The sequence below is a fragment of the Pimephales promelas genome, chromosome 20 (genome assembly GCF_988280905.1).
Source record: "Pimephales promelas chromosome 20, fPimPro1.hap1.1, whole genome shotgun sequence".
Taxonomy (NCBI): Eukaryota; Metazoa; Chordata; class Actinopteri; order Cypriniformes; family Leuciscidae; genus Pimephales; species Pimephales promelas.
Window position 1 is genome coordinate 10,951,019 of NC_142788.1, and position 27,165 is coordinate 10,978,183.

At 39.5% G+C, this 27,165-nt stretch overlaps 1 protein-coding gene across 3 annotated transcripts; it reads left to right on the plus strand.

The window, feature by feature from the left end:
* Positions 1-1,370: 1,370 nt before the first annotated feature.
* On the plus strand, positions 1,371-19,666 carry LOC120478148 (sodium- and chloride-dependent creatine transporter 1). 3 transcript variants are annotated; one of them, XM_039669942.2, is made up of 15 exons: positions 1,372-1,821; positions 2,037-2,136; positions 2,285-2,557; positions 6,723-6,854; positions 7,523-7,802; positions 9,077-9,209; positions 10,385-10,519; positions 11,243-11,346; positions 12,581-12,705; positions 12,861-12,973; positions 14,186-14,326; positions 14,431-14,533; positions 16,075-16,175; positions 16,262-16,432; positions 19,147-19,666. In XM_039669942.2, exons 2-15 carry the CDS (start codon positions 2,079-2,081, stop codon positions 19,276-19,278), a joined length of 2,001 nt encoding a protein of 666 aa, XP_039525876.2. In that variant the 5' UTR covers positions 1,372-1,821; positions 2,037-2,078; the 3' UTR covers positions 19,279-19,666. The 3 variants fall into 3 exon arrangements, with proteins under 3 accessions (XP_039525879.2, XP_039525876.2, XP_039525878.2); XM_039669945.2 differs by lacking the exon at positions 16,262-16,432 and having other exon boundaries at positions 1,371-1,821; XM_039669944.2 differs by lacking the exon at positions 2,037-2,136 and having other exon boundaries at positions 1,373-1,821.
* Positions 19,667-27,165: the final 7,499 nt, after the last annotated feature.

A 27,165-nucleotide genomic window follows, 5' to 3' on the forward strand; every position in this document is an offset into this window, starting at 1 on the left:
GACACAGCTTCTCCAGATCATCCATTGAGACATTACCAGGTCTGAGCTTTTGGTATATGAAATCATAGCTCAGTATATGATTTTACATTCGAGGTAATTGATAGTGAATGACAAATAATATTTTATTCATTTCATTTGTTTGATGTAGCTATAATAAGGGTCTTCACCTTATTAGTTTCAGAGGAATAACCATCTATCTTCCCATAGGATAATATATCTCTGCCATAGCCACAACCCACTTAATCACTTGTATTTTATACATCCTGTGCACTTTATTCCTTTATCATTCATTGTATTAATTCAGTAGTTACTGTATCTTGATTTACTCGTCTTTATCTTTTTTTTTTAATAAAATGTATTTTATTACACTTGTGTTAATACAAATTACCAATAGCTCATGAATCCTTCAGATTTGTCAGATGACAAACTTTCTGAGCATAAAAGATTATATTTGGAAGAATGTCAGCAACCAAGCAGTTTATGGTTCTCATTGACTTCTGTATATATTTTTCCCATTTTTGGAAGACAACAGGGCCCATCAACTATGGTTACCAGCTTTCTTCAAAATATCATCTTTTGTGTTCAATGAAAGAAAGAAATGGGTTTGGAACAACTTGAGGGTGAGAAAATTGTGACATAACTTTCTGTTTTGGGTTAACTCTAACTATGTCTTTCTTTAGTTTTATTTCTGTGCTTTTGCAGCTGAGGGAACTCGAGAGAACTTGCACGTAAGCTCTTATTGCAAAAGATCCTTTAATACCCCTGGATCTCGAGGCTTAATACAGAGTCTATGGAATTTTGGGGGCTTTTGGTGACTCACGAATAGTTTCTCACAGCTGTTTGGCTGTGCTTGTATGCATTATGCACAGTATATTATGATATTTTCTGCCCAGTGATAATTGGCAAAATACCTTTTATATCCACTTCAGTACAATTCAAACTACTTGGGTAAAGGGGGTTATTAAGGTCCAAAGTGAACTCACTCTACAAACATAAATGTACTATTCTTTAAAAACAAAAACATTTCGTCCAAATTCGAAGTCTTCCTCAGACAAAAAAAATTATATATATATCACCAGGTCCTCAAGCTAATAATCAACCCAGTGAATTCTATTTTAACCAGCATTGATGACTTCATGAGTTGCTCACTCGATGCGTTTCTGTAAATTTTAGTCAGGCAAGCAGTTTATCTCTACAATTCACAAATCCAACAGATCTTCTGACACATTCTTTAAGGAGTGTACTATTGTGTATCAGTACGCGGCGTCTCTAGTCATGTACAGGTTTGTGTGACCTCATCGGACATCAGCCAATCACAGACGACCGCACATCCGTCAGCCAATCACAGCGTCGCGTCGAGCGTTACAGCCGGGACGCTGCGAGCTGAGCGCTGACGCCAAGAGCAGTGTAAAATCCAACGAGACGGGCACCAACATAACACCTGCTTTCCCGTTATATTATTACTTTACCAAACCGGGAGATTCCCTAAGACTCACTATCATTCTCGTTTAACCGACATCCATGCGATTCTTCAGGCTGACCTTTAAGTGCTTTGTCGACTGCTTTTGAGACCCTCTTATTCCTCGTCTGCCTGCGACGCACGTCAATTATTGTAATTTGGAGATCTATCTTATCAACCTTCTGCTGAAGACCAATTTATTTAAACAACCAGACAGCACCCCCTCGGAAAAGTACCGAACAACGCGAATTGAAAATAAAAAATAAATAAATCAAAACGTTATAGCGGTTATTAGTCGATTGTCGGGCGCGCGACGCTCCGGTGTTCAGCACGCGGCATGTCTCCAGAAGAGCATTTCTCCAGTAAGAATGACTTTGTTTGTTTGTTTACATATATGTTTGATAATAACAAGAATACAAAAGGAATCAAAATGTTGTGTGGTGTAATGTTACGTTATCTTTCCATTAGCAGTAATGTGTCTTAACAGGATCCGGATATGGTCTCTTCATGTGTTTAACTGTATCAAGTGTCTCTATTTCACTTTCTTCCTTACACATGCTCTCTCTCAAACACACAGTCCTTCAATCCGCTCCAATCTGGATTCAACTGCATCTCTGACATGCATAAAACTGCCACTGATGTCATAGGAGTACAGCAAACAATCAAACCCTCATGCTGTATGGGTGCATTTGCGTTCAATTTATATACTGTATATTACATATATGATGTCTATATATAGACTTTATATCAGCACAAATTATGCTGTCATTAAAGCAAAAGCAGGTCAAATATTGATAAATTCCTGTTCATCTCTCTCTCTCTCAGATGATGGAGGCACGTGTGAGGATGAGTCTCAGGAGGAGGAAGCAGAAGTCGCCCGTCCTTTGGTGTCAGAGACGGAGGGGTCTAATGCAGATGTGACTGAGCCCAGTGTTTGCGTGGGTTTGGCGGATAAAGGCGACCCCACCGCAGAACTGGGGCATCAAGAACGACAAACATGGAGCAGACAAATGGACTTCATCATGTCCTGTGTTGGATTTGCCGTCGGCCTTGGAAACGTCTGGAGGTTTCCTTACCTCTGTTATAAGAACGGAGGAGGTGAGCTACTCACACATATAAACATATCTAACAGTTGGGTCTAAAAGTCTTGAGATCACATTGAAAACTTACCCAGAGTAAAAAAAAAAAGGACACATCAAAAACTTTCAGTTGTTCTGTCTGTCATACACACTCCTAACACTAATAGACTAAAACATCTGAAATGTAATGAAGTATCTTCCAGTAGAGATAAGTCAGAAGGTCAAAGAGCCGAGAATAATAAACGTGGGCCCGACAGACAGGAAGAAAGAGGAAGGACAATGGCTGTCTAATGTTCATGGCCTGAGTTTATCAAAGGTTGGAGAAGTGGCACTCTGTTCTTTGTTCTCCTCTCTCTCTCTCGTAACATTAACCGTCTGTGCAGATCTTCTGACGTATGAAGGTGGTGATGTAGCCCACACTGCTTAGAGTTATCAGCGTTTTTGTTTTGCCCTTCACTTTCTGTTTTTCATGCCAGCTGAAGCATGTCAATAAGCCAGCGTCAGTGTCATAAGATTCAGACGCCATCTCAAGAACAGTGTCAGTTGTGTATGGACTAAACTTCTGGATTTTTATCTGTCAGTAAACATGATTTGCAAGGGAGACACAACCTATTTCTCTCTCTCTCTCTCTCTCTCTCTCTCACACACACACACACACACACACACACACACATATATATATATATATATATATATATATATAAAGAGTACATTTTAAGAGTATACTTAAAGGAATAGTACAGCAAAAAAATTACATTTTGTCGTTCTAAACCTGGACACAAAAAGTTTTTTTTTTTTTTCCAAAAAGTAAAAGTTAATGGAGTCTAGTGTTGTTTGGATTAATATATTCTTATGTGCTTCACAGATGAAAAAGAGTCACACAGGTTTGGAATAGAGTGACATTGAGTAAATGATGTTATCATTGTTACCCTTGTAAAAAGAAGTGCACTTAATTTTATGTAAGGTGTCCTTAATATATATATATATATATATATATATATATACATATAAACTTTACTTTCCGATAATATAATATTAGGGGTATAACAATATATCGTGCCACAATATATTATCGCAATACAAAAATACAACAATACGTATCGTGGATAGTGACAATATGTATCGTATTGGATAGTTCCCCCAAAATAAAAATTACTGTGTGAGAAAAAAAATCAGGTTTTTAGAGTTTACATTAAACTACTATGTATAATATTGGTTATAATGTATAATAATGCAATGTGGGAACATTTCTAGGTGCTGATAATGCCAAATGTCTGATGTTACCAGTAAAAAGTGGCCGACATTATTTTAAATATATCTAGTCAATGGAAGTGTGCAAGCATATTCATATCGAATCGTGACATGAGAGTATCGTTACACCCCTATATAATATTAATAGGGCACTTAAAGGACTTAAAGGAACAGTTCACTTAAAAATGAAAATTCTGTCATCATTTACTGGGGTCCATCAACTGTTTGGTTACCGATATTCTTCAAAACACATATTTTTTTGTACTTGAAACAACTTGAGGGTGAGTAAATGATAGAATTTAAATTTTTAAGTGAACTATTCCTTTAAAGAGAGTACACTGTCATGGCAACGTTTCTACTCACACTTGCTAGCACTTTATTTTAAGGTGTAGTTACACGTTACTTACTACAGGTGTAGTAAGTACACCTTTACTACACCTTAATATTGATACTGAACACTGAACTCAAAACTGACATTTTTAAAGTTGGCATGAAATCAAATTTGACAAATCTTCTTTTGTATGTAACATTGTAGTGTTTATTATAAATGATTTATCTGTGCACTTTTTTTTAAATTCATGTACCCTTATAATCTTTAATCAAACACATTACCCTTCCGCCCCCCATGGAAACGACTTCTCTTCTATTTCGGTCACATGCAATGGCGAAAGGGTGTGGCCAGAGCGGATGAGCCTCTCAGAGAATCGCATTCAAATCTGCCACCATTTTGTTTGCAACGCCCAACCTCCAACGATCCCAGGAAAAAATTACAATCTCAACTTCCGTTTCACGCCGACTATAAATGTGACTCTTTGAGCGCTGTTGAGTGATATTTGTAAACACCCCTGATTGGCTCATTGTGTTCACGCACAAATTGGATATGACTGTGATTGGCTACAATGATCAGCGCTTCAAAAACATGTCGTAAATATACATCAATGATGCTCTTCATAAAGCGCTTACACAAATTACAAACGCAAGCATTTGAAAGCAGGCATCTATTAGTGGACCGGTCCTGCTTGTGCTCTCAAACGCTCTCATGCTTTGATTATTGTGGCCAATCACAGACATATCCAATGAACACGTGAACACAATGGCCAATCAGAGGTGTTTACGATTCCGCTTAACAGCGCTCAAAGAGTCGCATTTTTCAGTACCTACTTGGTACAGACACTTTTTTAGCAACTAATCCTAAACCAAATCCTAACATTAACCCTATTATAAGTACATGATGTTAAGTCATGTTAATTAGTACTTTTTTGTGTAATTAGACTGTAACAGTATGACCTTAAAGTCCCTGTAAAGGCAGTTCTAAAAAAATTATGTTTGAAATGTATTGCTAAAAGATATTACAAAGACTGTGAACTGTGAGGTACTGAATTGTGAAGTTAAAAAGTTTTTTCACCATAGATGATTTTCACGACGCGTCATCAATCCGGAAGTCGGCCATTTTGGAGCCACTGAACATAAACAATGCCACTGAACTGAATGGACTTGCAAATCTGGCTGATTATTTCTGCTGAAAAATGGTTGAGTTTGTTCAAATCATCGGGAAAAAACATTTCGAGTTCTATAGACCACCAAAAGTTAAAGAGAAGAGTGCAAAAAACTGATGAAAGAAGGCGTTTGTGGTTGAGAGAGGCACAGCATCAGCTCATCAGGCACATGTGTAAATGAAGCAATGAATGTTGGCTACATTCACACTGTCAGTCCAAATCCGATTATCTTTGTATCCGATTGGAATCTGGAATTGTACGTGTATTTGTCCCGTGTTGCGTTCATATTTCATTCTAAACTCATCTTTTCAGCTGTCTCGATCCCCTTGTTTGGCCCACCAGCGATCAGATGGCAGCGTTCACACTTATTCAAGTGAACCGCACTAACAGAGCAATCGCACCAGAGTTTATTTTAATCGAACAAAACCTGCCAAGTGCGAACACATTCTCAGGGTGCTTTCACACTAGCACTTTTGGTGCGCTTTTGGGTTTGATTGTGGTCAGAGTGGAGTGTTGTGAAGTGTCTGAAAACATTACAGTAATTTCACACTAAATTATATTCTTTTGAAGGGTATTATTTCTGCAATATGTACTCTTTTATATATTATAGAGGGTTATTTTCCTGTTTGCTTAAGCCTAGTTCTCACTACATGATTTTAAAATGTTGGGCTGAACTGTGCAGTTCACATTACATGACTTGCTCTCAGTGAAATCATGAGTGTTCAAGTTGTTTAGCTGTTCACACCACACAACACAACGTGATTGATCCACAACAGGAGGTAACTCACTACACGAGTTAACAACGCACTGCATAGAGATACAACCACGATCGGATGATAAGAGCATATCATTTGTGACTCAATAAGAGCTGTTTCAGTACTATAGTACGGTCTAAATCCTGAAAATAATCAAACAAATAACGAGTTGACAACAACACGATTCTATCTGGTCTAGAAACCATGTTTTGTAACGAAAAACCACGCAATAAAACGAACCAGAAATGACGCGAAACTACAGAGAAGAACACAACACACGAATATGGACGTCAGACAGAAACTAGTGCTGCACACTGTTTGCTCGACGATCTGCTCTGAGAAAAAAAATGCAAAAAAGAAAAAGTAAGATTTACCTGGTGTCCTCAACCCATGCGTTGCTATGATTGGCTGTACTCATGACATCACTGAGATTGAGTCGCGCGACTGCTCGAGATATCTAGCAGGCTAGATATTTGTGACCTGTCTGCGAGCTGTCTTTGGTGCGTTGTTGGCTCTTTCACACTAACGGATTGGCGAGCGTTAATCGTCCGCTAATCGCCCGCGATTTGCACGCGATAACACCCTGACTTGTCGGCGACTCAACGATTTGCAAATCGGGCTTAAAATCACGTAGTGTGAACTAGGCTTTATTGAATATTTGGTCATTTCATGTGTGTTGCAGGTGTGTTTCTGATCCCCTATATTCTGATGGTGTTTTTTGGCGGTATTCCAGTGTTCTTCCTGGAGATCGCTCTGGGTCAGTTCATGAAACAGGGTGGCGTCGCCACATGGAACATCGCACCTCTTTTTAAAGGTGGAGTATTATTAATAGCCAGATAATTGTATGCCAACCTTTACAACAGCCACCATAGACATATACACTAGACCTCACCTTGGCTACGGCAGTTCATTGGAACGAATGCGTCAATAGAGCCGCCATCTTGAAACAGGGGAGCCCCTCCACTTTAATGCATCAGCGTCAATGTAGTAGACACAGGTCTAACGGAAACAAAATCACCATAAATCATCATGAATGCGATTTTTCTTGTTTTTTTGGTTTGTTCCAACGGTCAGACATGTATTTATCATTGATTCCAGAAAGAAATTATTATTATTATTTTTTTTAAACATTCTTCCTAGTTCAGATTTCATCCGTGAACATCATACGCTGCACAAAAGTCCACCACCATCAATGAATTCGAAGTAAAGGCAGAGATAGCAGCGTTACCTAGCTACTTCCTATGACAAGACGCCTGTTCCAAGATGGCGGCGGTTTTGACGCATGCTTAGAACCCCAAGGTGAGGTCTAGTGTATATGTCTATGAACAGCCACAAAGAGATCCATACCTGGTTCTGCCAGCAATTGTCTTGATTTTTTAATGGTAAAACTGAATATTGATCTGTCTGGGACTGGGTTTTAATATTGTCCAGCATGAGACACAGCATGTAGTGAAGCATTGGGAATATCTTTCTTTCCTCTAGGTCTTGGTCTGGCATCAATGGTGATTGTGTTCTTCTGCAACACCTACTACATCATGGTTCTGGTATGGGGCCTGTATTTTCTGGTTCACTCCTTCACTTCTCCTCTGCCGTGGGCCACGTGTGGACACGAGTGGAACACCGTCAACTGTACCACCAACTTCAGCCGGGTGTGTTTCAGTCAGTCCCCGTCCCTTTCCCCTCTTAACGTCTCCTCCCTCAACCACAGTGCCAGCTGCCTGGAGCCCGCGGGTTTGAGATCGTCTGTTATGGAGTTCTGGGAGTAAGTGTCTTTTAAATGCTTTCAAATCTGATTTTGGCCCTGGCACAGATTTGATGAGACATTTGTCAAAGTGCTGTGCCATCAGATGAGCTGTTAAAGGGATAGTTCACACAAAAAAATTTCACCATTTACTCACGCTCAAGTTGTTACAAAACTTGAATGACTTTCATCTTTCTGCTGAACACAAAAGCAGATATTTTGAACAATGTCGGTAACCAAACAGTTGATGGTCCCCATTCAAATCCATAAAATGGAGAGAAAAAAAAAATACTATGCAAGTCAATGGGGTCCATCGACTGTTTGGTTACCGACATTCTTCAAAATATCTTTTGTGTTTTTGTGAAAGTCTTACAGGTTGAGTAAATGATAGGGGTGTAACAACAATATATTGTGCCACAATATATTGCAATACAAAACTGCAACTATACATATCGTGGATAGTCCCCCCAAAATAAAAATTACTGTGTGAGAAAAAATTCAAGTTTTCAGAGTTTTAGTGGAAGTACTACATTGAACTACTATATATAATGTTGATTATAATGTATAATAATGCCATGGGGGAATATTTGTGGGTCCTGATAATGCTAAATGTCTGATTTAAAAAGTGACCGACATTATTTGAAATATATCTAGTCAGTGAAAGCATGAAAGCATATTCATCTACAATAACTCAGTAATTTCAACTTCAGAATCATGAATATTTTTATTCTGGCGTCACCATTGTCCTTGGGTTACAAGCACCGAGTCCAAGCCTATTCATTTAGACCTACAATGTAATGTAAATTTGGCATTTTAATCAACAGTACATTTTTTGTTCACCTTTTATCATTTGTCTTGGAGTGTCGCAATAATATCGTGATATGTATCGAATCTTGACATAAGGGTATCGTTACACCCCTAGTAAATGATGATGACAAAATCTGCATTATACAAAACAAACTGATTGGCCAAAAAAGCATTCCAGCTGTAGTAATAAAACAGACACTGCAAAAGTAATGATGTGAAACACCTGTTCAACTACTGTTTATATCACTGCACTTAATTTGAATAATAAAAGAGATACTCATTTTTTAACTATATGATGTAATTTGAATACATTTTCAATAAAAACAAGATATTTATATGTTGTTTATTAACCATTTGCAGATGCAACAACGCTTTGCTATATTGTCAAAGGCTGTGGACTTTTTAGCTCTGATAATTAATATTACAATGCTATTTTTTTGGAAAAGCCAGGTTAAAGTAGTTTGACAAAATGTTTCTTTCTTGATCAGGCGTAAAGTACTGCGTCTATCTGGTGGTTTGGATGAAGTGGGTACCATCAGCGGTTACTTGGTCTTGTGCCTACTTGCTACGTGGGTCATCGTTTACTTCTGCATCTGGAAGGGGATTAAATCTGCCGGAAAGGTACGAAAACTTTATATGATTGTGAAAGATGATGTCTTGAAGCTTAAGAGTCACCATTTGATCAAGGAAACAAAAACACGGACCTCAAGAACAAGGAACTACAAATCTACAAAAAAATGTGTGATACACTACCATTCAAAAGTTTGGGGGCAGTAAGACCTCATTTTATATTTTTTGTATTTTTAAAATTACTTTAAATTAATACTTTTATTCTGCAATGATGCATTGCATCGATCAAAAGTGACAGTAAAGAACTTTATAATGTTATAAAAGATTTCTATTTTAAATAAATGCTGTTTTTTAGCTTTCTATTCATCAAAGAATCCTGAAAAATGGAATCAGGGTTTCCACAAAAACTGTTTTAAGCAACAATAATAAACATTTTCATTGAGCATCAAATCATCATTTTAGACTGATTTCTGAAGAATCATGTGACACTGAAGACCGGAGTAATGATGCTGAAATTTCAGCTTTTATTACAGGAATAAATTACATTTTTAAATTATAATAATATTTCAGTATCACTGTTTTACTGTATTTTTGATTAAATAAATAAAGCCTTGGTGAGAATAAGAAACCTTTTAAAAAAATTAAAGTTTTGAATGGTACTGTATATAAATATAATATACAAATAAGTATTTTACTATTGTTGCAGCATTTCCTTGTTTTGTATGTTGTAATGGCCATTCTCTATGGAAGTTTTTGCTAATCTACAAGTACTCTAATCATTATATTAAGCATCTATTTGGTAACTAGTTATGTAAAAAGCGGGATAATGAACGGTCAGATGGTCATTATCTGCTTTGCGTCGAGATCCTGTTCACCCTTCTAGGGTTTATGTTGTGGTAATGATTGTAAGACTGTACACCAAAAAGACTGTACATTATCCCATACATACAGTACACTTACTGTACACACACACATTAGTCGAACCATTATGAATGTTTGTTGCAAACATGACAAATTAGATCATGGCCAGAGCGCTGTCCGCGTGCAAGCCGATTATCAGCTCTCCCAGCGGATATGTTTGCATGCTGTGTTTTTCTTCCTGTGCTTGACTGTCAGAGAAAAGCTTCGGTGAATATAAACATAAGTCTGTGATGATTCAGAAATACCTCATATCAGGAGGTACAGTGGTTTTACCTTTACAGTAATGTGTCTGTATGTGTGTGCAGATTGTATATTTCACAGCTGTGTTCCCATATCTGGTCCTGGTGGTCTTGTTTGTTAATGGCATCACACTGCCAGGAGCTCTTAATGGCATTATTTACTACCTGAAACCAAACTGGAGCAAACTCTCCGAGGCACAGGTGAGAGACTGTCTGCACACCTTTAGCTTTTATATACTGTATGGTATGCTTGATTCTATGGCAAGTGTAGCCAGGTAATTCCACATTTCATAGATCAAATTTGAATGTAATATTTATCAGTGTTATTTTTGTATCATTGAAATAATATTAGTATTTTTATTTTTATTTTGGGTAACACTTTTTAATTTAAGGTCAAATTCTCACTATGAACTAGTTGCTTATTAGCACGCGGATATTGGCTGTGTATTAGTACTTATAAAGCATATTAATGCATTTTTCTGTGTGACCATATTTTACATCCCTTAATCACCCAATACCTGAACTTAATAACTACTTTAATAACTATTAATAAATGCTAATTAGGAGTTTATTGAGGCAAAAGTTGTAGCTAATAGTTAGGTAATAGTGAGAATTGGACTCTAATCTATAATGTGACCATTTTATTATTTAAGTAATAAATTTAACATTTAAGTAACAAAAATATTTTTTATGGTTGTGATTTTTAGTTTCAGTTAACTATAATAACCAGGGCTTGACATTAACACCCGCCAAATGCAGGTGTATTTCAATAGTGCCGAGTAACGCAGTCAATCCTACTAGCCACTTTGGCGGGTTGAATATTATAAAGCAAAGATTTACCTATGTTCTGAACGTTTAAAGCAATAACTAGAGCCAAGTGACTTGGTTATATAATTCTTGTTGTCATGACAATTATGATGGCAGGTATGGATTGACGCTGCCACACAGATCTTCTTTTCTTATGCGATCGGTCTGGGAGCCCTGACAGCCCTTGGGAGCTACAACCGATTTAACAACAATTGCTACCAGTAAGCAGACTATCACATACACACACACACACACACACACACACACACACACACACACACACACACACACACACACACACACACACACACACACACACACACACACACACACACACACACACACACACACACACACACACAAAAGGATTATGTCATAATGCTATTTCTCAAATATGGGATCATTATACTCTTTAAGAGTAGATGTATGTGGATTTGGATTGGTCTGCATAGTGTATTGATGGATATAAACTGTGTAAATAAATATGAGTATGAGTTTACCGAATATATTTTTGTAAATATGATTTTTAACAAGATTATGCCATTTATTTAAATTTTGCTATTATATAATTTAGTATAATAGATTATATAACATTATATTATTAGAAAAATAAAATAAAATGGATTTAAAAACAAAAAGGATTTAAAAACAGGGAGCCAGTAATTATGGTGTGTTTTGGAGTAAAGCATTTATTTATTTAAATTGTTTTAGGGTTAGATGTTTGTCACTATATGTATATATTAGGGCTGTGCAAAAGTTAATTGCGATTAATCGCATCCAAAATAAAAGTCTGTTTTACATAATATATTTGAGTGTGCTGTATATAATTATTTTGTATATATAAATACCTATGCATGCATGTATATATTTAAGAATTATTTGCGCTTAAATTCTGTATATATATATAAATACATAATCTATATTATATAAATATAAATATTTTATATAGGAATAACACATTTTCTTAAACATATACATGCATGTGTGTGTATTTATATATACAAAATAATTATATACAGCACACACAAATATATTATGTAAACACAGACTTTTATTTTGGATGCGATTAATCGCAATTAACTTTTGCACAGCCCTAGTATATATATATATATATATATATATATATATATATATATATTTATTTATTTTTTTCACTGGAAATTATATAATCAAGATATACACTTTTGGCCCCACTGTATGTATACTGTTGTACAGAGAATAGTTTATTGTTCTTTTGTCTGTATATAAACACAGGCCTGCCTGCCAAAAAGATGTTTGAGTGTTTTTTTTCTGTATGGATTCATAATCCCGCAGCATCCCTGTGGGACAGTAGTGCGTGTATGTTTGCATGCTTGAGATCAGAGGTTGCGTGAGTTCAGAATCCAGACAGTTTAACCCTGTGCGGTGCGTGTTCTGCTATATGCTAATCCCATGGTGATGTCTCTCTCTATTTAGGGATGCTTTCATTCTGGCTCTAATAAACAGCGGCACAAGCTTCTTTGCAGGGTTTGTTGTTTTCTCAGTTCTGGGATTCATGGCGGCCGAACAAGGCGTTGACATCAGCAATGTGGCAGAAAGTGGTGAGATATGCTTTTGTCCTCATCACACTCTCTGGTCCTTCGTTCTCCTAGATTACATGAAACAGACTATTACAATAGGCTTTTATACTTTGTACTATGGTAGTGCCATTGTGTATACATATATACATCAACATATGGATTTTCTTTTCCCTCAGGTCCTGGTTTAGCGTTTATTGCCTATCCAAAAGCAGTGTCACTCATGCCTTTCGCGCCTGTGTGGGCGGTGCTGTTCTTTCTCATGCTTCTGGTGTTGGGATTGGACAGTCAGGTGAGGCCACACCCACTTATTTATGACACAAATCCGGCGATACATTTTAGTAAGCTCAAGCTGATTCTGAAAAGCTCTGATAAGACATCAAATTACACAAAACATTCATTGTTTAAATCATATCTGGAACTACTTCTATGACTCTAATAGGGATAGTTCACTCAGAATGTTTTATTCTGTCATCATTTACTCAACTTGTATGATTTTTTTTCTCATCATGCCATCATGTACACTTTAGGCCTCTTAGTGTCAATTGGGCATCGTTTAAATGTCACGGCCTACCTGAGCATTGTTTCTGACCATGTCCATCCCTTTATAGCCACCATGTACCCATCCTCTGATGGCTACTTCCAGCAGGATAATGCAACATGTCACAAAGCTCCAATCATTTTAAATTGGTTTCTTGAGTTCACAATGAGTTCACTGTACTAAAATAGCCCCCACAGTCACCAGATCTCAACCCAATAGAGCATCTTTGGGATGTGGTGGAACGGGAGCTTCGTGCCCTGGATGCGCATCCCACAAATCTCCATCAACAGGAAGATGCTATCCTATCAATATGGGCCAACATTTCTAAAGAATGCTTTCAGCACCTTGTTGAATCAATGCCACGTAGAATTAAGGCAGTTCTGAAGGCCAAAGGGGGTCAAACACAGTATTAGTATGGTGTTCCTAATAATCCTTTAGGTGAGTGTATGTGGCTCATAAAGCATAGGAATCAAACCGAATATTGAAATTTGTATCTGTTTTTAATTTGAAGTTCAGCAAAGCAGCTTTACCCTTGTGAAAAAGAAAGTAGACTTTTGCTTACTTTTAAAATGAGTACTTATTACATAATATATTTAAAAGAATATACTTAAGTGCAAACTATGTTTTCAGACACTGAACATGAAATATTTGAAGCACACTACGGTTTCATACTAGCAACCAACACTACTGTACAGCAACTCGCCAATCTCTGTCACTGTGGCGCATTTGTACGTAAAGCAACCATCAAAGAATAGCACAGGAATGCAAGAACACATCCTGAGTGAACGGCCCCTCAATGTTCACACAAAGCCTCAGATTAGGCTTAGAGCTCTTAGACTAGCAACATTTTTTGACGAAGTTAGACACATTCAGCTGTCCTTGTTGCCCACATATTTATTGGTTAGATCCTTCGCTTCCTTTTAAAATAGACTCATTTTTCTGTTTTCTCTCTTTCTCTCTCAGTTTGTTGGTGTTGAAGGCTTTATAACCGGAATTATGGACATGCTGCCCCCGAAGACATTCAAAGGCTCTCTGCGTCGTGAAGTTGTTGTTGCAATATGCTGCTTTACCTGCTTTACTATCGATCTTTCCATGGTGACCGAGGTACGTCTGAGGCCCATGGTGAAGTATGTGATACATCAGTGGAGTTCATATCACCACATTGTGTTTCCTGGATGTATTTTTGGTGACATTTTCTCTCTGTACAGGGAGGGATGTATGTGTTCCAGCTGTTTGACTATTACTCGGCGAGTGGGATTACTATGCTTTGGCAAGCCTTCTGGGAGTGTGTGGTGGTGGCCTGGGTATATGGTAAAAAAAAAAAATCAGTAGATTTTGCAGAATAAGACGTGTTTCTGGATCAACATACTTTGTTGGTCCTGCAACAACATTGCTAACAAACATAATCCTTACAAAAATTCAACCCTACTGAAAAGATCAGTTTGAATTCCCATGCTGGTTCAGACTGGTTTATGATGGTCTAGCTCAGGGGTGTCCAGTCCTGCTCTTGGAGGTACACTGTCCAGCCAATTTTAGCCCCAACCCAAATTAAACACACCTGAGCCAATCAAGGTCATGATACATGATGTTTTATTAACAAAGTTTGGGAGGAGCACTTAGCAATCAACGATAAGGTATTCAGCAGTCCCACCTCAATTCGTTGACAGCTTAGTAACACCCCTCCAACACCCCTTCTCCACACTTCAAGTCCTAACCATTTATATACGGGGGGAATACAGAGGAATTATCCCTTGTTTGGATCAAATATGGACAAACCCAACCAGTGGATTCAAAATTTTAATGAAAAAAATTAAATCTTCAGTTAACTAAGGAAGTCTTGCTTGGTTTAACTAGTTAGGAAGCCTCATTGGTGCACAGCAGAGACGCCTCAAATCTGATTGGTTTAGGCCCCGTCCACACTACTGCGTTTTCGTTTAAAAACAGAGAATAAAAACATATACGATCTCCGTCCACACCAGCGTTTTATCTGCGTGTTAGAAATGATCTCCGTCCACATTAAAACGACTGAAAACGCGGATCACGTGACCATTCACCAACACTGGGCATGCGCGTGCCGGTGTAAACAGTGGTTGGCGAATCAGGGAAGGATACGTCATGACTGATGACACCCAATCATAGAGCTGAGCGTTTCGTTTTGAACCGTTTTGTCTCGTCCACACTAAAATGCCCTCCGGAGATTCAAAACGAAAAACAGAGCTGCAGCGTTTCTAAACTTCTCCGTTTTAGGTCTTCGTTTTCCCCATTTTAGTCTGGACGGGAGGTGCAAACGTAGCAAAAGGTCTCCGTTTTTAAACGAAAACGCAGTAGTGTGGACGGGGCCTTATAGCAGGGTTTCCCAAACGGGTTTGTGAGTTGAACTAAATCTTATGTAACACTGAAATAAACAAAAGTGTCTCACTCTCTCTCTTTCTCTTTGTCTCTCTAAATCATATTTTTACTCTTTTAAATAAAAATAACAAATCAAACATAATAAAATACTTACTACAAAACTAAAATACTTTACATGCATGTCAAGTGACCATTCACCGACATCAGAGAACCGTTAGCTTTCTAATAACCCTGCCGTAAACATGCAAATGTGCTGTTAAATTATTGAAATATTAAAAATTGCATCTCATACTTCAAGTAAATATCTCATATCTAAGGGCTGTGGGTGACAAAAAGGTTTTGGGAATCTCTGGTTCATTGGAGTGTTATCCCATGCCAACAGGGTTATTGATTCAGGAACATGTCGTACTTGGGAAATCACTGTGAGCATGCAGAGATGCACATACAGAGTGCTTATGTGAACCCAGAAACACCTCACTCTCGTTCTCTCACTCTCCCCGCAGGTGCCGATCGCTTCATGGACGACGTGGCCTGTATGATCGGCTATCGTCCTCTGCCATATATGAAGTGGTGCTGGTCTTACATCACGCCGGTAGTGTGTATGGTGGGTTTTACGTGCAATATGCATTAACGCTGGGTTTCACATTCTTCCGAGGCTATTAAAGGGGTTTGTGTCTGTGTGTTTCGCAGGGTGTTTTCTTTTTTCATGTGGTCAACTACAAGCGATTAGTGTATAATGCCGTGTATGTGTACCCGTGGTGGGGTGAGGTGCTGGGCTGGTTTCTCGCTCTCTCATCCATGCTTTGCATTCCTCTCACCGTCCTCTACAAACTGCTGCACTGCAAAGGCTCTCTCATGGAGGTAGGACTGGGATGTGTGTGTTGCTACTTTGCTTGCCATGAAAAAAACAACAATATTGTAAGGGTTATAATTGTTGCATATTTCCAGATAAATATATTCTGAGCCACAAATGAATGTAAAGAGATTCACAAATATTTGACAAATTCACAAACAAATAGAATGAAACCCACAAATAAATACAGGAGTTTCACAAAAATGAATCAAATTCACAAATAAATCGAATGAGATTGCCTAGCATTCAGTTGTGGATCACTTCCTGTGCATTTGTGGATGGCTTCCTCTGCATTTGTTGATCGCTGTATGCGTTTGTGGATTTCTTCCTGCGCATTTGTGGATCGCAGCACGTATTTGAAAATGAGATGTTGCATCTTAAGGGGCTATCCATTAATAAATTGAAATTTATGGATTTTGAAACATTTTTCGCTTTAAGATGCACACAAATCCACAAATAGGTGGACTCCACCCATCGACTAATTCATCGCTCTAATTCATCTCAAACGTGTTATATCGAGTAGAGGTCAGGACTCTGCAAGCCAGTCAAGTCCCTCCACACCAAACTTTCTCTTCCATGTCTTTATGGACCTTCCTCTGTGCACTGGTGCGCAGTCATGTTGGAGCAGGAAGGGGCCATCCCCAAACTGTTCCCACAAAGTTGGGAGCATGAAATTGTCCAAAATGTCTTGGTATACTAAAGCATCAAGAGTTACTTGCACTGGAACTACTGGGCCAAGCCCAACCCCTGAAAAACAACCCCACACCATAATCCCCCCTCCATCAAACTTTACACTTGTCCCAATGCAGTCAGACAAGTACCGCTCTCCTGGCAACCGCCAAACCCAGACTCGTCCATCAGATTGTCAGACAGAGAACACATCTCCATTGCTCCAGAGTCCAGTGGTGGCTGTGTTACACCACTGCATTCGAAGCTTTTCATTGCACTTGGTGATGTGAGGCTGCTCGGCCAACACATTCTCATCCCAAGACGTCATCTAACTGACGCTTTTGACCATACGTCAACCTCCAACGTTTTAGGGTACACTTTAACGTCAGTTAGATGACGATCCTAGGCCGTCATCCAACTGATGCTTTACCTTTAGCGTCAGTTAGATGACGCGGGTAGGTTTAGGTCTGGGGTAGGGTTAGGCCGTGTGTCCACCAAAGCGTTTTTTTGCCAGCTGAAAACGCCAGACGGTTTTGCTGAAGACGCCGTGCTTTGGGCGCTTGAGAGCGTTTTGGCAGCACAGCGTTTTTTCCGTTGAGACGTTTCGTTGCTGTGATACAGAATATCCGCAGCACAGTTTACTTGTAAATGATTTCGCAGATAATTTGTTTCATACTAAAAATGTATTTTTCATCAATTTGTTCGGTTAGCTCTGCTGGTTGATGTTGTACAGAAAGAATGTTGCGACAGTTGGTCAGTGTGGTTTAGTCCCGCCTCTACACCTCTGTGATTGGACGGCTGGGTAAAAAGTGACAGTGATGAGAGCTGCGTTTTACCCAAAGTTGAACATTTTTTCAACTCCCGCCGCCCAATGAAAACGCTGGGCGCTCGGGCCTTCAGCATGAAAAAAATGGTTACGCTCATGGTGTTTAAAAAAACGTGGCGCTCCCATTGAAAACAATTGAAAACATACGCCATGCACGTGGAAAAACGCTTTGGTGGTCACATGGCCTTAGCGTTAGATAGCGTCATCTAACTGGGTGCCCTAAAACGTCGGATGTTGGCGTATGGTCAAAAGCGTCAGTTAGATGACGTTTTGGGATGAGAACGGGCTGGTTCGGCCATGGAAATCCATTCCATGAAGCTTTCTTTTACAAATTGTGTTGAGCTTATCTGAAGGCCACACGAAATTTGGATGTCTTTAGCTGTTGACTCAGCAGAAAGTTGGCGACTTCTGCGCTCTGTGAGCCTCAGCATGCGCTGCCCCCGCACTGTGATTTTTCGTTGCCTATCACTTTATGACTGAGTTGCTGTTGTTCCCAATTGCTTCCACTTTGTTATAATACCACTAACAGTTGACTGTGGAATATTTAGTAGTGAGGAAATTTCACAAATGGACTTGTTTGTAGGAGTCTGCAGGCCTAGGTGCTTGTTTTATACAACTGGCCATTGAAGTGATTGGAATTCATTATTCACCTGAATCCAATAATTTGGAGGGGTGTCCCAATACTTTTGGTAATGTAGTTTATATTGCTTATATCACTTTTAAATACATGATTTTTTGGAATAGAACAACCTGTCACAAATTTAATACAAACAACGGGAATCATTTAATATATTTAATGAATGTTTTAAGTATTTATAATGCGTAATGGATTGTTAGATCCACAGAGCTGCTCAAATCCATCATTAAAACTGCTTGACTGAAGAACTGGGAAAAGCTGTTGGCTGTTGTGTGACAGTAATTCCATATATTACACAAACTCGCATGTTTATCACGAGGTTTAATCCAGACTGCCCTGATTGTAAAGCAAAATGATTGGTTGTAGCAAGGACGTGCTATGATTGCACAATGCGGCTGTTATCTGATTGGCTTGAGTAGTTGGTGGGTGGAGTCTGGCTGTTTGTGGATTTGTGTGCACTTCTTGATGCTAGAAATGTTTTGAAGTCCACAAATGCATGCACAAACTCACCAAAAGTTGATGTGAATCTCTGGCCTGTTGTTGGATATTGCATATACAGTATGTGTGATTCTCCGTTTCTCTCTGTTCAGCGTTGGCAGCATTTGACCACACCTATCTGGGGGCGACATCACCTTGAGTTCCTTCCACCTGAGAATGAAGCCAGACTTCTACCAAAGACGGAAGAGAATAAAAACACACTACTGTTTGAAAGTGTCATTTAATATCCTCGCCAGCATTAGCAACTAATCGAATACGAACATCACTGCCCTACACACCTAGATGGCAAAAACACACACACACACAGTAGTTTTCACTCTGTTATGAGCAAGCGAATCATTGTCAGATCCATACTAGACAGACACCCAAATGCCATTGACACAGTTATCCACACCGGAGTCTGCGCATTTCAACTGCTATGCAGTAATAATGCTGATTTTGTCGAAGGCCTCAGGCACACAAGATAATCACGTGCTTGTATTTGACGGTCTGTTATCTGCCTAGTGTGCTGATGTCGTTCAGTATTATGTGTTTGTTACTTTGCACTGAGATCTTACAGCAGTGTTGTGGAGCAGAGAGTGGGATAGCTAATAAAAACAATTTTCAATTTGATATTGTGTACATTTATTTGGTTTGATAAAATCATTGTTTTTTTAAGTAATATCTCAGCATGTTTTTCAAATACAAAATTTTCATTTTTAAAAAATTTGAAAATATAAAGATAATTTGTTAAATATTTACCTCACCGTTCAAAAGTTTGGGGTCAGTGCGATTTTTGAAGGTTTTGTGGAAGAAGACTCTTCTAATCAAGGCATTTATGATCAAATCCAGTAAAAACATTTATATTGTGGAGTATTACAATTTCAAATAACTGTTTAAATGTAATTTTCAGGAGTTTTCAGCATCATCCAGTCTTTAGTGTCACATGATCCTTCAGAAATCATTCTAATATGATGAAAACCGTTATGCTGCTTCATATTTTTTGAAGAAACCGTGATAAACGTTTTTTTTTTTTCAGGATTCTTTAATGAATAGAAAGTTAACATTATTAATGTCACTTTTGGGCAATATAATGAGTCCTTGCTGGATATGATTATTCATTATTATTATTATTAATTTTTAAAGTAATGACCCTAAATTTTTAACTGATTGTTTGGTGTAAAGTCTACTTATACATAAAGTGTACATAATAATAAAAAATTAGTGTCACGGTGTAATGTGTGACTTGAGTTTTCACTTACCAAGCCACCTTTTTGATAATGGCTATACATTCTCTTTGCGATATCAATACCCATATTGTTACATCAACAAGGGCAATAGTGATGTATTTCTTAAGGAATCAGGGTACGTCATTGGGTCTTTCAGAAACTCGTAATGCAGGGCATTTCCTGTAACAGAGCAAAACTTCATGTGACTGTGACAGGAGGAGATTAATGATATTATTGAGAAAACATGTTGATGTTTAAAGTGCAAACTCACAGCTGGGCAGATCTCTCTGACACAGGCAGTGCAGCACAGCATCATGGATAGATGGCCAACAACAATTTAGTCAAAAAACAATGTCTCCGCATGTGTCATAATAATTCGGAGAGATATTATCTCAAGGTCAGTGTTATTGAAGTTCCTTCACTGTAATCTCAAGGACTCCTTCCTGCAGCTGCACATTCATTTCCTCACTCTTTTTTGTCTTTCTTCCTCTTTCTGATTTGCCCTGTCAATTTTATGTTTCCATCCACTCATTTATATTCAAATTTTGGGATACTGCATAAAAATGCTGGACGGAAACACCATGTGCATTAAAGGTTGTATCGGCGATTGTGGGTGACGTCACTTGTTTGAAGCGAGATCCCAAACAAGTTAGCTCGCCCCTCCGTCCCGTTTCGCGCATCATGAAAAACTCACACACTACATGCCTACAATCTGATATTCGCTATATAAGAAATCATGTGCATTAACTAGAATCACATTTACTGAATTAATTTAAATAAATGGCTGCTCAACAAAAAGAGTCAAGTAATTTTGCCTCAACAGATCATGTGATCAACAGAAAAATCTAACAGCATCTCTATTGTTGGTTCTCAAAGTAAAAGTCTGTCATCAAAAGGTTTAATGAACTCCCTGAACTCTCACATGATTGCGTTCCCAAACACCAATGCATCTGCCACTGTAGGCAAGATAGCACCTTTTACCTGGAAATACTGAAGCCTGACTAGAATAACAATTCAATTAAAATGTTCTTTATTGGCATGACAATTGTTTTAATATTTAATATAGTCAACAGTTCAGAATTCTATGAACAATGTGTGTGTGAGCGCATCACTGATTAGTTGACTCCTCCATCTTTTGGGACAGGCATATATCTTAGGCCCTATTTTAACAATCTGAAACGCAAGTAGTATCAAGCGCGAAGCGCAAGTAACTTTGTGGGCGGGTCTTGGGCGCTGTTGCTATTGAACCGGCGGGATAAATGAGTCTTGCGCGCGACGCAAATCTAAAAGGGGTTGGTCTGGAGTAGCTTCATTATTCATAGTTGTGATTTGGGCGTAACGGGAAACAAACCAATAAGAGCGTCATATCACATTCCTTTTAAGAACATGATGAACGAGGTGCGCTTGTTCCACGGCGCAATACTATTATAACGCCGCATTTACCAGGCGCGCTTCACAATCGGTTCACAGCCGAGGAGATCGATGTTCTCGTCAGGGCCATAAAAGAAAGAGAAGTGACATTGGGATGGGACAAACACACCCAAATTAGCTTCAGTTAAACATGCATATAATAATTTGGGTAAAGGTATAAGCTTTATGCCTATTTTTCCCATCGTCATGGACACAACAATGATTTCCCTCGTGTTTTAATAGTTTTCCTCATAATAATGTATCATTTGCAAAAAGTAAAAAGCATCTGTGTAGATGAGAGAATCATCTACAGTGTATGCGCGTTGTTCACACTGTATTATGGCCAAGCATGCGCGCTTAAGGCCCCGTCCACACTACTGCGTTTTCGTTTAAAAACAGAGAATTAAAACGAATACGATCTCCGTCCACACCAGCGTTTTGTCTGCGTATAAGAATTGATCTCCGTCCACATTAAAACGACTGAAAACGCGTGACCACGTGACCATTCACCAACACTGGGCATGCGCGCGCCGGTGTAAACAGTGGTTGGCGAATCAGGGAAGGACACGTCATGACTGATGACACCCAATCATAGAGCCGAGCGTGAGCCTCGTTTGTAAACTCCTCCGTTTTGTCTCGTCCACACTAAAACGCCCTCCGGAGTTTCACTTCTTCGTTTTAGGTCTTCGTTTTCCCCATTTTAGTGTGGACGGGAGGTGCAAACGTAGCAAAAGGTCCCCGTTTTTAAACGAAAACGCAGGAGTGTGGATGGGGCCTAAAATAGCATCTGAATGTACGCGCAACACGCCTTTGACCGTAGACCAGTTTTTTCTGGTTAGTGGCGCAATTGTTTTTACCGGCGTGCGTCTGTTGAGGGAAAAGCCTGCTTTGCGCGTGTGCAAAATAGGAATGAAAAGTGCGTTGGTGTACAAAGTCGTTTGCACCGGGTGCAAGATAGGGCCCCTTGCCTGTTAGAAGGATACAATCGATTTTTTCACCTTATAAATGTTGAAGTCATGTTTTATTGTTTAATTTAATGAAGTTAGGGCAAAGTATCTCAGATTTTGTATAATATGTCCCTCTAATGTCCTCATAGTATGGACAGCTGATGAGGAAGTGTTGCTCTGTCTCCTCTTCTCCCTGGGTACAGTACGGGCAGATGCATCTCTCTCTGGATCTGCCCTGGGACACGCAGCATGCCCACGCGGTAGCTATTGAGCGGTCCAACTGCCCTCACTGTGATTTTTTGAGCATCAGGACTCTTTGCATTTGGATAGCCCTCGCGCAAAATGAACAACAGCCTTCCAAACTGCCCAAGCCCCCCTCTGCTGCTCCCGTTGAGGAAGAAATATTGGCATCCTGAGTTGGAGCACAATGTGTTCAGTGGCGAGGTCACGTGCCTCCGACTCCACTGATAAAGGATAAAGGATTTTTATTGTCATTCCAAACCATGGTGCATGAGATGGAACGAAATTAGATACTGAGGTCCGGTTAAAACCACTCACAAATAAATGACTAAACTACTCATCAATAAATACAATAGATACAAATAGCAAAGCATACAACCCATATATACACACTAAGGAAACTTTAAAAATGAATAAAAATAGCAGCATAGTAATAACAATGCAGTGTAACTTTGGCTTTAAGCTCTGTGGTGTGGCAGTATTTGCAAGTCTAACAGCTTCTGGGAAGAAGCTGGTTTTTAACCTAGTTGTTCTGGCTTTGATGCTACACAGCCTCCTGCCTGAGGGGAGAGGGGCAAATAGTCTATTTGCAGGGTGGGAGCTGTCCTTCATAATGCTGGCAGCCCTAGTCCTGCATCTGTTGGTGTATGTCTCTGATTGTCGGGAGACTGCATCCGATGACTTTCTCTGCAGTCTTACCACATGCTGTAGGGCCTTTCTGTCTGCAACAGTGCAGTTTCCGTACCACACTGTGATACCCAAGGTGAGAATGTGCACTTATAGAAGGATGTGAGTACTGTAGTTCCCAGACCAGCTTGTTTGAGCCTCCTCAGAAAATACAGCCTTTGGTGTGCCTTTTTTACCAGGCTACTACAGTTAGTTTTCCAATCGAAGTTGCTGCTGATGTGTACTCCAAGATATTTATAGCTGGAGACAACTTCCACCTCAGCCCCATCAATGCAGATGGGAAGAGGAAGATTTCTGTTAGTTTTTCTGAAATCCACAATCATTTCTTTAGTTTTTTCCACATTAATGCAGAGGTTGTTATCACTGCACCAAGCCATTTGTTCCACCTCTGATCTATAGGCTGACTCGTCATTTTAAGAGATGAGTCCCATCACAACAGTATCGTCTGTGAACTTGACAACATGGTCTAACATGATCCTTCCACATCTTCAGTGGAGTTTTTAAGCAAGGACCTCGCCACAACCATGAATGTTGGAGAATTATTTTTATTGAAAGAATGTTAGGGATGAATAGGGAGAGGAAGAAGGGAAACGGTTGGTAGTCATGGTGATCTGGTCGTCTGGTGTTGGTGGCCCGGAGACTCAGGGTGGGGGTATTATCTCAGTTAAATGTAGGGCAAGGGATTAGGACCCCCCCTAAGAAGAGCTGAGGTGGGCTTGGGTTGGCGGAGGTCACCGAGGTGGGCTTGGGTTAATGGAGGTCACTGAGGTAGGCTTGGGTTGATGGAGGTCACTGAGCTCACTGTTCGAATGTGCTGTGGAAGGAGTTTAAATAGAAGATGTAAATAGGGTATGATCAGTGATGTATAGTGCCTGGAGAAGTGGGTATACTCTTAATGTATGCCCCAAGATTGAACAAAGGATGCAAAGGATGAACACTCTGTGTAATAAACAGTAAGACTAGTCTTGCATTAGTATTTAATATGCAAGACTATAGAATATAATAGAACATAGAATCAGTAGTATTCTTGCATATCAGGACAGCATGTATGGTTTTCTAAATACCCAGGTCCCATAAATGATATTGATAGGGGGGGTTCGGGGGAGAAAATTTTGATTTTCCTGATCTCAAAATGAGCATTTTAAGATGTTTTGATGGCCAAAAAATTGACAACAGTAGCTTTAAAAGCATGAAGTAGCCTATTTGATCAGATTCTTAAACATGAGAATCAGTTCCAGTTTCAGCTTTTTCTTTCCTAAATTAATCAATGTTTTTGGACTAATCTGTTAATTTAATTAATAGTTCAATTGCTCACTCATAAAGACAGTCACTTGTTGCCGCCCTCTGGCTTAATGATGCAAGTTGCGCAAACACAGACAAGCGGAGTGATACAAACAGTGAAAAGTCGAACACATTCGAAATATATTTATACAATAATAATGGCAATATATTTAATATGGTGCTTGAGTTGTTAAATTGATCTTATAATTTCCACTGTCTTTGATCAAACTGATTATTTCTGTCCTTCATTTAAAACGTCTATCGAAAAACAGCCGTATATTTTAGCTACTTGCATCTCATCTCGCTCTGTATGATCGTTAACTGAAGTGAAGCGTCGCGTTGGGATTAGCGCTCAGCTCGCGCTTCTGTGAACAAAAATCCTGCACGCTTTGGTTTCAAGCATTTTGACATTGACGAGCAGGTGTTTGAGTGCTGAAGCAGATCAGATGAGAAGGTCAGTTATTGTCGCGATGGGAGAATCATGGCAGCAACGAATTAGAGTTAATATTAGGGGTACGACCCCTGACATGACTGGGTGTTTTTTATTCACGAAATTGGATTAGCAACTAAATGATGCGCATCAGAGAGGATTAAGTGGGTACACGCAATGCTGACTGAAAAAGAAGTGGGTAAATGCCGTATACAGTACCTGCGTATACCCTGCACTACACCACTGGATATGATGTTCCTAATTGGTCTGTTTTGCTTCTCTAAAGAGTGAATATGAGAGTGCCTGGATAGAAATGTCAGAGATGCAGGGATTGATAGATGGATAGAAGGTTAATGAAGTGGCATCATTCTGAGCACTGAAAAAGGTAAGCAGGGACGTAGACAAAGTTTTGGTCAATGGCAGGGTCTGTCGATGGCAGGGTCTGGTCCTAAGCAGAGAGAGAGGATGCAGAGACTAAGTAGGTCAGTGGTTAGTCGACGGCATTTAGTGGTCAGGGAAGAGTCTCACTTTTGTAAGCCTTTGATAAGCATGGACATGTGATAATGAGAGTTGGAGGGGCAATTGTTCACAGTGTTTAATTTATAGAAGAAGTTGATCCCTGATAAGAATGTTTGGACAGAGCAGATGCAGATCTTTTGGAATGCACATAGGTGATGAAGTTGCAGATGGACTGGACATTAGTTCAAAGAAAAGGGAGCTGATAGAAGGCATGATAACCATCAGTTCCAGCCAGTTAAGTAAGCTAAAATCATGCTCGGGGCAAGGTAAGGATGGCTTCTTGAAAAGCATTAGTGATGACAGTCGAAGTCGAAGATCTTAAGGCTGCTTCTGCAACTGAAGGTGAGGAGTACGGCAAAGTAGTAGGCGCCTTTCCAGAAGGTGGATAGGCAAGACTTTAAAGGCGCTGGTGTTATCTACTTTGGGAAGCCATGCCAAGCTACATGGCCTGCCAGGTGAATGAGTTTGAAGTTTCAACTCTACTACAAATAGCATATCAATGATGTCAGGTTCTGAAAGAGTGGACTGAAGGTTATGGAATAAATGGGAGGTTTCAGGAGTGATTTGTATTCCAGTGTAAAAAAAAACTATTAATGAGGAAGTCAACAAATTCACTATTGGGATTATTTTTAAGTGCAGCAGCTAAGGCCTTTACCTTCATTGAAGTCCGGCGGTGCTTTGCTAGTCAGTCTGCTGGTGTGTTTGGCTTGTGGCGGCAGGAGTTTCTTCCATGGGCTCAGCCACAAAATGAGCAGGTGTGTAGGAGCCTGCAGTTAGACAGGGAGCAGCCCAGATGGGTAAATATTGAGAATGACTGAAAGGTAATTGTTGAGTTCAAGCCTGCAGTCTGATAATCCAGCAGAGAAACGGTCTTGCAAGAAATCAAGAACTGTACCAACAGGGCAGTTAACAGGATCTTGGTGATGTTCGTCACACCAGATGGAGAATAATTTCCATTTCAATGCATATAGTTTCTCTCATGGAAGGAGCACTGGATTGGAGAATGGTCTCAACGACCTCAGTCGAGAGACGGGATTCTATGAGCCGGGCTCCCTCAGAGGCCAAGCCACAGTATCCAAACTCCAAATGAGGGTGAACTCCCAGGAGCAAAGATATCGGGAAATGCGTACCGGTGTAGTGTTAACCACACCTAATACATCACATCCAGTCCAAGCAGAGCTGGATGTGTGAGGGAGAACCAAATAGAGCAATGCGTTGTACCAACGATGTGAAATGTTGACTGACTTTAGTTTGACTTTAGTTCTCCCTAAGAAACTCCACCACCTCGGGGGTGAGTCTCCATTCCCTGGGCCTCAGCCCCTGCCTCAACAGGATATCTGCTCCGATATACGAGACCATCAGTGTTTTATCCGAAAGGACAAACACATA

What these genes read in the sequence shown, in the direction of transcription:
- LOC120478148 (XM_039669942.2), top strand. Translation starts at nt 2,079, where the DNA reads ATGCATAAAACTGCCACTGATGTCATAGGAGTACAGCAAACAATCAAA. An exon ending in CTGTTATAAGAACGGAGGAG is followed by an intron (nt 2,558 to 6,722) that starts GTGAGCTACTCA and finishes TGTGTGTTGCAG; the next exon opens with GTGTGTTTCTGATCCCCTAT. An exon ending in TGTTGGGATTGGACAGTCAG is followed by an intron (nt 12,974 to 14,185) that starts GTGAGGCCACAC and finishes TTTCTCTCTCAG; the next exon opens with TTTGTTGGTGTTGAAGGCTT.